We start from the raw sequence: 12,905 nt of genomic DNA on the forward strand, positions 1-12,905 counted from the left end.
GTTTTATTATACAACAATCGCTAAGATGTTAATAATTAAGGTATATCTAACTTCGTTATATATATATATATATATATATATATATATATATATATATATATATATGTATTACGATTTACACATAAAGAGGTTGGTTGACTCTTTTATATTTCCACAAAATTACACACACACCTTTTGCTGCTTTCGAATCAACCCTTCTTGAATTTGAGCAACAGTATCGCCAAGGTCATGAAGATGCTAATCCAGATGAACGTGGCGATGAAACCGTAATAAACGGTCGGATTTGAAATCGGCCAGCCTCTGGCCAGAATCACTCTCATCGATTCCGTGCTCTTTGTTAACGGCAACAGGAAGCTAATATACTTGAGGATGGGGTGCATGCCCTCGATCGGCCAGATAATGCCGCAGAGCATTACAATGGGTAGAAACGATCCCATCGCCACATACGTAGCGGATCGCTCGTTCTCGCAGAAACACGCGATGACAAAGCCTGAAAATTAGTTGATTCTTATTTACATAATTGATTGGACACGAAATTTCTAGAAATACATACGGTAGCTAATGAAAAATGAATTGCTTCTATCAGATCGCTTCTTCGCGCTTTCTGCGCATGCAACTCGATCGACCATCGCGATATTAAGATAGTGAAGAAATTACCGAAGCACATGCCGCAGAGTCCTGTAAGGATGGTCAACGTGCTGATCCAGCCGACATCACCCTCGCAGGTGACCCTGAAGATCGTGAAGCAGAAGATGAGAACCATCACTGTCTGTCCGAGCATCGCCACGAATTGCGTAATCACCTGGCCGAAAAGAATCTCCGTGCCAGTAACACCTGAATAAATATGTAATGAATAAATAATAATTCGAGGTGTTTATTCTCCTCACCTTCAATCGACTACGAGTCAACTTCTACCTTGGCAAAATGTTAAAATACTTATTTCCTTTTATATTATTCATTTTTGTACACACCTGATACGAGACTTCTTTCCAACAGACCCTCGTTTCTCTCCAGCAACAAAGAACCTGACGTCAAGGCAACCGAAATAAAGAAGATGATCCTGAAAAAAGGTATATTTAAGAAAAAAAAATATGTTATTTATTAAATACTAAATACACTAATTAATCTCTTCAATATTTGTCGAGAAATATTCTTGTATGAACACAATATACATATTATATAAAATAAATATTGTAAATTAAGTGCTCACGTCAGAATTACTCCGGGAGCTGCAAAATCCCTGAAGTTGGGGTTCAAGGGTCCATATATCGGCTTTTTGAGCTAATTTAACAATTAAATTATATTGTAAAAATATCGAAGATGTCTTAGAGAATTGTAATGTTACGTGTTAATTCTTCTCTTACATTTACAGGTATGCTAGTCAGTTTCTCGCTGTAATTGCAAGCTATACAGACGTCTCTTGCGAAATCCTGGTACGCGTAAATCAAGTCCCTCCGTAGTAATTGGCCTATCTGTTGGTCTGTATTATAAAGAGTATTTAAATAAAATAATATTGTACTATAACATATTATAACAATTTTTGTACTATAACATACTATAACATATTATAACAATTTTTAAGTTCTAATATTTGCTTGACCAATCGAAATTGAAAGATTTAAGTTTAAAAGATGACTGACGTTTCAAAATTTCAGACTATTTCAGACTAAGCCGATCGGAAGAACATTTTCTCGACCAAGAAAAGCATTTCTAAGCATACTAGACATGTCCATGACAACGTCCATCTGAGAATATTCTATATCCCATTCTGCTGCATATCTTCCATCCTCTATCCTGGCCATGAGAGCACTGGAATAATTTGACGGGAACGTTATAGCAGCCCACACTAAGCCTTTCTCCACGGCGCTTCTGCTTTCTTCATCGTTGTCATAAGGTAACAACACTAAAGTTCTCTTAGTCAGGTATTGAAGATATCGGCAACTTAGTAGCGACAAATCGCAGCCGGTCGTAGGTATACATGGTTCCATAACGGTGCTGTTTAATTCATGATTGACGATGGCCAGTTGAAGACCCACAGGATCCTTGCCGATGGAAAAACAGAAGAGAATGATTTGAACTGCCGGTAGACCGACGATAAACGCCATCATTCTGTGAGGAGGAAGAGAGCATAAAAATAGAAAATGATACAACACTTATCAATGTCGATAAAGACAACATTATGAGAATGCACGGGCATAAATGAAAGATAAGTGAAAACATAGAATTTTAATAAAGCTAAACATAAGATCGAGTTACCCGACATTCCGCCACATCCACAGAAAATTCTTCCAGATGAGAGCCTTCATGTGCATTGGGTTGAGCATAGTGGACTTGGAGGAACCTTTTTCTTCCGGCGGTAATTCCGACGGCAGCTATCGCGAAAGAAGCACATGATTATAAAAGTTATTATATAATCTTGATTATTATATAATTATATAGGAAATAATATCATCAAATTCAAGAGAAAGTAATTAAGAAATATCATATCATTACATTGCCATCGTCCACAATGACCACACTTCTTCTTCGACTAGAAATGCTCACGTTGTCGCCGAATTCACCGCTCATTTCGTCGTCTACGTCCTGCAATCCGAAAAGCAGTAATAATAAAAGCTAATGACAATGTTGAAACGAATCAAATAAGCTAAGAGAGAGATGCTTGAGTTGACAAACTGCGCGCGCATTTAAGAAAGAAAGTAAGAATAATTACTGCCAAACTACCACGCATGCATCAAGATTCTCTCGAGTCACACTCACATTTTCTGGTGGAACGCCTGTTATGCTACTCAGGATGCTGCTCCTTCGACGTAAGCCCATATTTTGCTTCTTACTTAGCTTCAGAAAAACATCCTCCAAAGTGTCGAGTCGGTGCATCTCCATCAGCTTCGTCGGCGATTCTTCCGCGAGGAATTTTCCGCCTCTCATGAGACCGATTATACCAGCTTGCCTGAAAAAACAAGTCTTTTCGATAATTAGTCCTTCGATAATTACTCGCTAGAGGATTATGTCTGAGCAGCTCGCCTCGTCTCTTCGATATAGTGAGTGGTGATGATGATGGTCTTGTTGCCACCCTTCGTTATTTGCACCAAGTGATCCCAGATGCTCTGCCGTAGAACGGGATCTACACCGACAGTTGGTTCGTCTAAAATCAGGAGCTCGGGGTCAGCTAAGAGAGCGGTGGCAAAAGACACTCGCCTTTGCTGGCCACCCGACAAGTTCTTGACGAAACGATTTTCTGAAGGTAGTTGCAAAAACTGCAATCACAATTCACACGTAGTTATTGTCCTGTCGCATTATTTACAACATATCTTATTTAATAATTATCTTATTTCAATAATATTTTATTGCTTTTACACAATAAACTCGTAAAAAAAAATTTTTTTTCATATCGTACGTAATCGGAAAATTTGCACGTTATAACCCGAAGAACGTATATGTGTATTTGTCTCACACGTGCGTACAACCCATATGATCGATTTCTCTGGACCGTTCTTCTTGTATATAATCGAACACGTATGTGTGTAAAAATATATTGCGGTGTATGGTTTGAAGAGTAATTACGAAAACTGCGATCAAAACACAATCGCTCAGTTATTTCGATAAAATCACGTTTCTGACATATTTAATAGATATTCTCAATAATATATTTATCAGAGTTCCACGGTGAGTCTTTTTGTAGAAAAAGACTTGTTGATATCGTAACTTTTATCGTAACTTTTTAGTATTGGATTTCCTAGTCGTAGTGACATCAGAAACTTCCAGCCAGGCACATCATATTTGCATATTCGTGCATCATAACTGTCAGTTATTCAAGGAATCGACAAGCGTTCGAATAATCAACACTTATGCATAAATATTTTATGCATGGCACCTTTGAACGAAAATTTTAATTGTCCTACGAGATTGCATTAATGGAAAACTGTGTACATGCGAAAGAAATAAAAGAAACGATTTATTTGTGTGTTTAAAAGGAAATAAAAAGTTATATAAACTAAAACTATATTACGCGATGACATGTCAGATGTAATTATATTTCTTTGCAGAATTTTTTTTATTATAATGGTGATTTGCGTTTTTCATGACCTTATAAAAAGAAACTTGTTACGATGTGCTCGAGCAACTTAATCATTTTCCACGCGTCAGTTTAGATGGAATCTCACAAATAATTGATGATCTAAAGAATGTATGTGTTATATGTGCAACACATCCACATGATCGATTTTTTCGGGGTTTTTTTCTTGTGTAAAGACGCGTACGTCACGCAAAACTATATAGAATTCAATGTAACTGCGACAAAAACGTTGCAGCGGATCAACGCGAGGAATAGCGCGGCAGCAAAGGAACGTGCTGAGAAAACGCACCTTGATGAGAAACTCCAGTTTCTCGTCCACTTGATCCGTCGTCATGCCGGCGATCCAGCCGAAGTAGATAAATGTCTCCCTAATGGAGAACTCGCCGTACAGGGCGATCTCCTGCGGCATGTAGCCAACCCGGGGCCCAGGCACCCCGGATCCCTTGGACCCTGGTCGGCCACCCAGGACCCAGATTTCGCCTAAATTTAATCGCCTGCGGCCGACGATGCATGACAACAAGGTAGTCTTACCGCAACCGCTCGCACCGAGCAGTCCATAACTGTGTAACGCAGCGATTGTTTTATTGTCATCACTCGTAAGAATTAAGGATGAATCAAGGATAAAATTACTCACATCGTGCCTTTAGGCACAGTCATGTTCAAGCCATCCAGAATGACATTTGGATTGTTCTTGGAGCCGTATTTTTTGAAGGCCCGTCTCACGCAGACCGCTTGTCTCCTTCGCGTGTCCAAGGTGGACGTCTGCGTCTGGAACTGTTGTCGCCGGGTTTTCAGCTCCATCAGAGTATTCGATGAGTTCGCAGTTGCCATCTTTACGTTAAAAAAGAAATGAGGAAAAAAGTGATACTATTTGTTTCTCGGTCACATTGCACAAGAATATATGAGAGAAGGAAAAATACGCGGAATCTCCACTTGATACTTTATTAGTGGCTTAAGCCACTTTTTATAGTGACTTTTATAAACAGCATATCAAACAAACAGAAACTATTTTAAAGCAGTTATCTGACGTCATCTGACTCCAGAGCCGTAATTAAAAAGAACTCTTTCTTTTCCAGTATTTTGCATTTAACAACAGACAAATATGCTATATATATACACATCCATTCATATAATATAATTTTATATACATATATATATATATATAAACTATTTTCGGAAGTATACAACTAAATTAAGAATTAAACGTTGATATTGAAGTGAATATCTTAACAATGCAAGGATAATATAATATATCGACGTATTAATGCACATGTGTTAATTAATACTAACCAACCTTAAAGATTTAATATTAATATTAAAAATTGAGATTTAGGGTCGGTTTGACTTGAAAGATAGATTCAGGAGCGTGCGTTGTAAAATCCAGGAAACTATTTGACATTTAACTATTAAACATTATTATTCTTACGTTATTAAAATACTTGCTCTAATAGCAGCGTTTGATTCTTACATATCCTGTATATTTAATTCGAATAAGTAAGCTACAAAAAATGTTTCCGTATATTATAATATATAATTCTTACTTTATGTAAGAGCTATACGTAAGAGATACATACTGCAAACTACGTGCTTTTCAAATATCCTAAACTTCTTCTTTCAAAATCTGCTATTTTTCTTGATGATTCATTCGAATTTTCAGATTAACAAACTTTCATTGAGAAACCGAATGCATTGCGCCACGTTCGATCAATTAGGTCACGTCGCGAAAGGTTTTGTTATTAGTGAACTTGTTTTTAGTGAACTCATACATAGGTTGAGTCGTAATAATTTGTTGCGCTTGAAACAATTTCTTATTTTTAACGAATAAAAAGAATATGTCAGTATAAAATATACTAACATATAGTTTCATTAAAACACGTTTAATACACCGATAAATAATTTTGAAACAATTTTAAATGTATCGAGAACTAACATAAATTTTACGTGATGAAGACACAGTGTGCGGTAAATCGTATATTTTACTCAGATCGCAATATCTGATATTACAAAATGCTGGCTAGCACGTTATTATGTCAATGGGCGACTGAGAAATGTGCGCGATGAGCGAGCACTACGTGTGCCGCCACGCAACGCTGCTTTCACGTAATTCGCTCATTTCTTTACGCATATTATGAAACATCGAGAGAGAAAGAAAGAGAGAGAGAAAGAGAGAAAGAGAGAGGCTGACCGCCTAAGGTTACGTCCGATCACTTTCCTTTCTTTCAACTCTCCTCTTTTCGTTTCTTCTCGATGAACTTGCTTACGTCGTTGTCGAACGTAATCACTTGTCAAGCAAGTTCGACGTATCGCGCAAAACACTTTTACCTTCTAAGCGTTCAAATACAAAATATTGCTCGTGAAGTATTCGCTCGTCGACAGCTACGCCATCTTAATATTTGTACACCGTTTTCCAATAATGCAATTCTATTCCTCGGGCATAGTGACATTGGAAAATTCCAGTAAGTCGCGACATATCTGCATACTCGTACATCAGAACTGTTGATCATTCGAGAAATCGGCAATTGCTCGAATAATCAATAGTTTTGACGCAAGATTATTTTGTGTGATGCGCTCGACCGAACATTTCAAACGTCACTATCCTAGAGAATAGAAATACATCAATGAAAAACTGTGTATACGCAGAAGAAAGGAAAGAACAGAAACGATTTATGTGCAATTAAAAGAAATAAAGTAAATTGTATGAGCGATATTAAAGCGATATTATATCATTGCGTTGACATGTCGAGTTACGTTGCAGAATTTCTTTGATCACGATGACTGTTTGCATTCGACAACAAGTCGTATCCTTGAAAAAAAGAAGATTGCTAGTCAATGATACGCTAGAGAGATCATCAACTTCCGCGATCATTATCAAAAGAACAACGCTAATGTTGATTGGCATCGGCGTAACATGCCTGTTTTCTGTTCCCGAATTCTGTATGCGTTCATGCATAGCATTGCGTTCAATTTATGTCTTAATATTTCTCTTACAATGTCATACAAAGAAAATTATATATTCCTATTTGAGAAGACTTAAGCTTGAACTGAAGACGAAAGAGGAGGAAAAAATGTGGTAAGTAAAAAATGTATTTTATGAGTTTAGATTGCTTTTTTTGTTAGTTCTTCCTGATCGTATTATCATAAATACCTAACCTTTGCAATACAACCGTTGACGTTGAATGTTGCTTCCTCGAATGAAGTATCGCTGAATAACGAGATCGCGTAATAGGATCACCTATCGAGTACCTCTGGGTAATACTTCTTTTCCTTCTTTGCTCACATCAGCCGCATCGTTTTTCCTCGTTCACCTCATTCATATCCGTGTTTATCCACATATAGTTGTACCCTTCTTCGTGTGCACACACTCAAATATACCACTTGTTTCACTAATTCCAAGCATATCTTCTCAGAAAGTATCTTTTATGGAAATTTGTTGGAGATATGTTCTCGAGTAATTTGCTTTTGAATGATTTGAATGGTTGGCTGAGTGATTTCCCCTTGTATAGTCTATTTTGCAACTGCTTATTTCACAGCGGCCTAATCTATGCTGTACTTTTTTTATTCTTTTCTTTTAAGTATATATTTTAGTCTACTTTTCAATCATATTTTTGTTCATTTGATCAGAGCGCAGGATGATCAAACTAATTACAATTATGGATGAATTTTTGACGCAACTAATGATCGCTGATCCTTGATAAAGCTACTTGTGTTTATGATTGTTGTACACGCTTCTTTTCTTTGTTCCTCACGAACCTCGGAATGTTCTCGAAAGATATACGCCTTGATTTTGATATGACATGTCTGACGTTCGATTAATTTCGATTAATTTTTAAATTAGAATGTCATAAGAACTTTGAGAAAAATAGTAAAGACAAATGTCTGATGAAGGAAAGGACATCCGTTAGACTTTTTAAAATAAGTGGAAGCTAAAAGCTAAATTTTAAAAACTAAAAATAATTAAAAACTGATAATAACAATTTAAAGCACTCTGCAAGATCTGCTTTAAGAAAAAAATTTATTTTCTTTATTATACACTCCAAACTACTCAAGTTTCGAAAATTTTGAGAAGCGCTGTGCTAACTGATGAATTACTATAAACTACAAACAATTAAATATCAGGATTTGTAAATTTGAAAACAGAACTTTCGCTTCAAGTAATATTCCTAGCATTATATCGAGGATTCGAGACAATGCACAATAGTTGTAATACCAATTTCGCGTCGCGAGGTTTGACGAGTAATTCAACAAAATTTCTCCCTAAGTGGGGTGACGCGAACACAAAATTCAAGGGGATTGAGATTCGAGATCCTAAAGAAAGGATTCACAAAGAATTAAAATTTGAATTCCTGTGACACCCCAGACTGGCGCGCTGGCATCTGGTGTGTTTGTATAACTTCACGTCACTATTACCAGAGCTCGTAAATGTGTTAATCTTCCGCGTCGCTCGGAGAGACTGACGAAGCGAGAGTGCAGCGAAACCTGGGAAAACCGAGAGTAAGAGTGACCTAGCCACGACGAGGCCCACTAAGAACTGGCTCGACTTGAGTCCGGACCTCGCGGAGAATCGGCCGCTTGTGCAATCGTCTGTCTCGAGCAAAAGACGAATGTTTAGAGGGGGCAAGCTCTGCGCACATCCAACGATGTTTGCTGTATGAAAAAGTAGTTCTTTTATGAAATTTTTGTGACATATGAGACTTGTATTTTTCAGCAGATACAAGTTCGTGGCGACCTCCGAATTCATTGAGAAACAGTCACGTTCGCTTCTAGAACCAATTTCGGTCATTATTTCGTTAACTGGTGCGTCTAACCACATATGTTTCTCATCTTTGTTTTTTCATCAGAAAACTTTCGGTCCAGTCAAACCGGTCACATTCCATCTTTATATAAAACAACCATTTCGCATGCAAATGCTAGAGACTAGAAGAGACTTTACGAATATTTTGAATAAACAAATTTCACAAGAAAAACGTATGACTTGGAAATCTCAATAATGAGATAAATTCAACGACACAAATCACGATAGCAATATTTTGATAAGAGCGCGTTAATTTATAGTGTAGTAAGACGCAAAAAATAATCTTTATGAAAAATATATTAATTTTATTTAGAATTAACATTTATAAAATTTTCTATGTGATATTAGTCTCGGTATTATTTGATTCCCGAATATACGTTTACTTTGTTCGCATTAAATACTCTCTAAATACTTTGACCGATCAAAGTGAGTTAGCAGGTATGTAATATAGTTTTTATCCATTATCCTTGTGAAACAGGTGATGTCTGTTATTGTCTCCAAACCGGATTTACTAGTAGATCATATTTTTCTGGAAAAAAGACTTCGCGTGGATATAAACTATCTATTATCTATGCGCGTCGAAGAAGAAAAAATAGAGGTTTCGAGAAAAAGTGCAAGAACGTCAAAAAAAGAGGATCGCCTTGACGAACTCTCAAAGTCCACGCTTACTGGTTCTATATTGACAGATTAAAGTTATTGGAAAATCGACTTGCTATTGTATACGAAGTTAATTGCATAGATTCTGTGTAAGGAAGTATTTCTTAGTATGGATTTTTTAATGTTTTGAATTTAATTTGAAAAAATTAAGCGAAATTCTATATGTATAAAAGAAATAAATAATAAAAATGGGAAAGATCTCTCAAAATCACGAAAGTGCCTGTGATTCTTTGTTTTGCGTAGTGATTTCTTGAATTAGCAGGATTCAGAGTTTGGCAAGTCAACACAATAACGAGGAAATCTTGTCCGTTAAAATTCGCGCGAAGTGCGCGGTTGCTAATTACACTACTACTATTATAATACACTTTGCAAGCACCTCGTAATTTTCATTACTGCAAGAGCGCCGACAGTTTCGATTTCTAGTCGAATTTCACTCGTGTTTAGTAATATTGCAAAAGAGGAGCATTACGTACGCGCATTTCGTTTCACTAATCTACTCGCGGCGATTAATTGGTCGAAAGTTGCTGCCGGATGCTTGCAGCACGTCCGAAAAGTTCGACCTGATACGCGCCAAGTAACGTGAGAGCCACCGAGAAGACATTTTCCGAACGACACATTATCGTTTATTCGTTGCGGTCCGCAAACTCGCAAAACCGACGCGCAAAATTCCTCGATGATTTCGATCGTCGTCAGACCGTGCAGTTTCCGTTATGAAGTAATCCTATAGTCTACTCGTGACGCAAGACGCGGACAGTCTTGTATGCTGAAGAGGACCATGGTGCGTGAGCACCTATCGACGTGTTCATTGGTGCAACATTCGCAGCTCAGCCTTGACCGTTGACCTCGGTGGTTCAGCATGTAAGATTCCAATGTATAAATATTATTGAGAAATATGTAGATCACACGAAAAATGCGCTCTCTACACGGTGTCCAACTAATCGAAAATTCAAACATGCACTGAGCGCGAGAAAAGAAGACTATTGTTACTAGAATCATAGTTTCTCTGCGCTATTACATTTTTTCTAACAAAAAGGTAATTGTAGCAACATGCATATAAAATAATTATCACCAACATTACAGCAACGTTCGCTACACAAATGGCTCTCAACTATAAATATTTTACTAAGTGATTACAATTACTATGCGATTACAAATACTAAACCCTTTTTTTCAGCGTGCGTTACTTGGAATCAATGCAGAGACGACCGTGACTCGAGATTCTCTTCCTCTTCTATGTCCGAGTTCATCTCGAGAACCGAGCTGAACTATCATGATGCGTAAATCACACTGAAATCACCTTGATTGCGAAGCGCATTGCGAAACGACCATATATGGTCGAAGGAAACGCGATATCGATACTTAAAGCACTAGTAACGGTATAAGCTGCGTTTAATATTTGATAATACGTCTGTACATAGTCTCTCGGCGAAATGTACACGGTGACCTGTTTCTTGAATCGAACCGCTTCCGATATATTTATAATCGACGATATGCGAGGTCTTTAAAGACGCGTACGATAAAAAATTATGATTACAGTGACTACTTTAGCATTTTATAGTCAATATTAATATTAGCTTCTACACGCATAATAATTGCAATAACTATGTGGACTCTCTGGGAATAAAATAATTTTGACAATATCGAAATTGTCTTAAAATAATTTCTTTATACGATTCTTCATTGTTTATTGCATCTTCATTCATTAAGATATAAAAATATCTGAATTTGCAAAATAACTTTTTTTTTAATAACTATCAGTTGTCGAGGTAATAACTTGGAAAGATTAATTTGTGACATCTATAGTTATAATTGATATACTGGTCGATAAAAAAGATAGTTTTTCTACTTCTTTTCTCAAATGTGTCATTATAGTTACATCCATTTATTGATAATTTTTTTCATGTTAATTATACGAAGGTTAATATTATGACACATGTTACTCAGAACTCGTTAATAATGTATCATAATGCATAATAAGATTATCTAGAGGTTCTTAGTAACAGAAAAAGAGGAAGCAAAATGCATCGATATTGGTTAAGTTAGAAGTTTAATTAAAAAAAAAAAAGAACTACGAAGGATTTATCCTTTACATCACGGTATAAATTTATGAGTTATATGACTGCTCGACGAGTGTGATCTGCATCTCTCTCTCTCTCTCACCCTCAACAGCTAGCCTGTTACGTAACTTAATAGTTCGAACTTTCTTCCACGAAGAAAATAGTGTACAAAGAGAGTTCGACGGACTGGCTGAAATCATCCCGAATCATCATCAGTCGTACTTTCATTTACTCTCTTGTGAAGGCCCGAGATGGAAGTCTCGACAATATAAAAAGACAAAAACACGTTGCTCGCCACGGAAGGAATCATAGATCATTTCTTATTGTTTGGCCAATCCAAGAAGTTCAATATAAACGTATGCACGGTCATTAAATGTGTACTTCTCGTGTGCCTAATGTGTTTCCATGCTACTTTCGAATAGTCGCGCTAAGCTCACGTGACCGTGACGTATCGATATATAAAACGAAGCGCAGCAAAACATACGAGTCTTCTTTGCCACTGACACTGATTTAAAGCATCACAAGGCTGACTAGTCTTAGTAGAGCAAACCAGTTTTTTCAGTTATTCTAGATTAGAGAGGAAATTGGAAAAAAACTATACAAAACAAATTATTTATTACATATTGAATTGACTGTGATTTTCTATCTTTTAATTATTACTGCTGTTTTTTTTATCCCTCGTTAACTCACTTTTACATTTTATGGAAAAAATTCAGAGTCAGAGAATAATAAAGAATAATCAGGTAAATACATTGAAAGGCAACTAATCATATTTTATAATTGGTTATTATTCTTCACTCTATCGATTACTAGCTTGTGACTTGTTCTCTTAATTTTATTATCATTATATTTTATTATTATATTAATTTTCTCTTGTCTCTCATAATTAATACATTTATTATTATCATGTATCATCGTTCAATAAAAATCCGGCAGAGCAATAGAGTTACCGATCGATCTAGCGTACTCACCTTTGTATCTCTTAGTACAAGAAAGTATAGCAGGTTGATAGTTGACAGGAGCACTTCGTCGTTTAACACAAGACAGCATAGCGGGTTGCTCGTTATTAGGTAATATACGAATGGTTAACCTACAGCTGTTAAATACGGTTGCTGAAGTATTAAAAACACAAATTGTAATACTAGTGATAAACAAATAATGAAATTAACATTCGTTGTCACGACGATAATAACAGCTGTAGAACAAAGAAGTGTCTCATTTATTTTATCGGAGCACAAAACATATACGGGTTTTACAATATTTCTTTTTAATTTATACATATATATATATATATATATATATATATATATATATATATATATATATA

The 12,905-nt window shown here is 36.3% G+C and overlaps 1 protein-coding gene across 7 annotated transcripts; it reads right to left on the reverse strand.

The window, feature by feature from the left end:
- Positions 1–60: 60 nt before the first annotated feature.
- Positions 61–8,645, reverse strand: LOC116847688 (ABC transporter G family member 23). 7 transcript variants are annotated; one of them, XM_032822956.1, is made up of 14 exons: positions 8,480–8,645; positions 7,223–7,611; positions 4,707–4,903; positions 4,362–4,632; positions 3,022–3,254; positions 2,758–2,947; positions 2,494–2,583; positions 2,257–2,372; positions 1,721–2,109; positions 1,365–1,480; positions 1,211–1,281; positions 972–1,060; positions 658–834; positions 61–490 (listed from the first exon to the last, which is right to left on the reverse strand). In XM_032822956.1, exons 3-14 carry the CDS (start codon positions 4,901–4,903, stop codon positions 189–191), a joined length of 2,241 nt encoding a protein of 746 aa, XP_032678847.1. In that variant the 5' UTR covers positions 7,223–7,611; positions 8,480–8,645; the 3' UTR covers positions 61–188. The 7 variants fall into 7 exon arrangements, with proteins under 7 accessions (XP_032678847.1, XP_032678844.1, XP_032678851.1 ...); XM_032822953.1 differs by having other exon boundaries at positions 7,223–7,870; positions 8,480–8,639; XM_032822960.1 differs by having other exon boundaries at positions 7,223–7,528; positions 8,480–8,635.
- Between the last annotated feature and the right edge of the window lie 4,260 nt (positions 8,646–12,905).

Source organism: Odontomachus brunneus, unplaced genomic scaffold (genome assembly GCF_010583005.1).
Source record: "Odontomachus brunneus isolate Ranch 3 - 2012 unplaced genomic scaffold, Obru_v1 Obru_scaffold_082, whole genome shotgun sequence".
NCBI lineage: Eukaryota > Metazoa > Arthropoda > Insecta > Hymenoptera > Formicidae > Odontomachus > Odontomachus brunneus.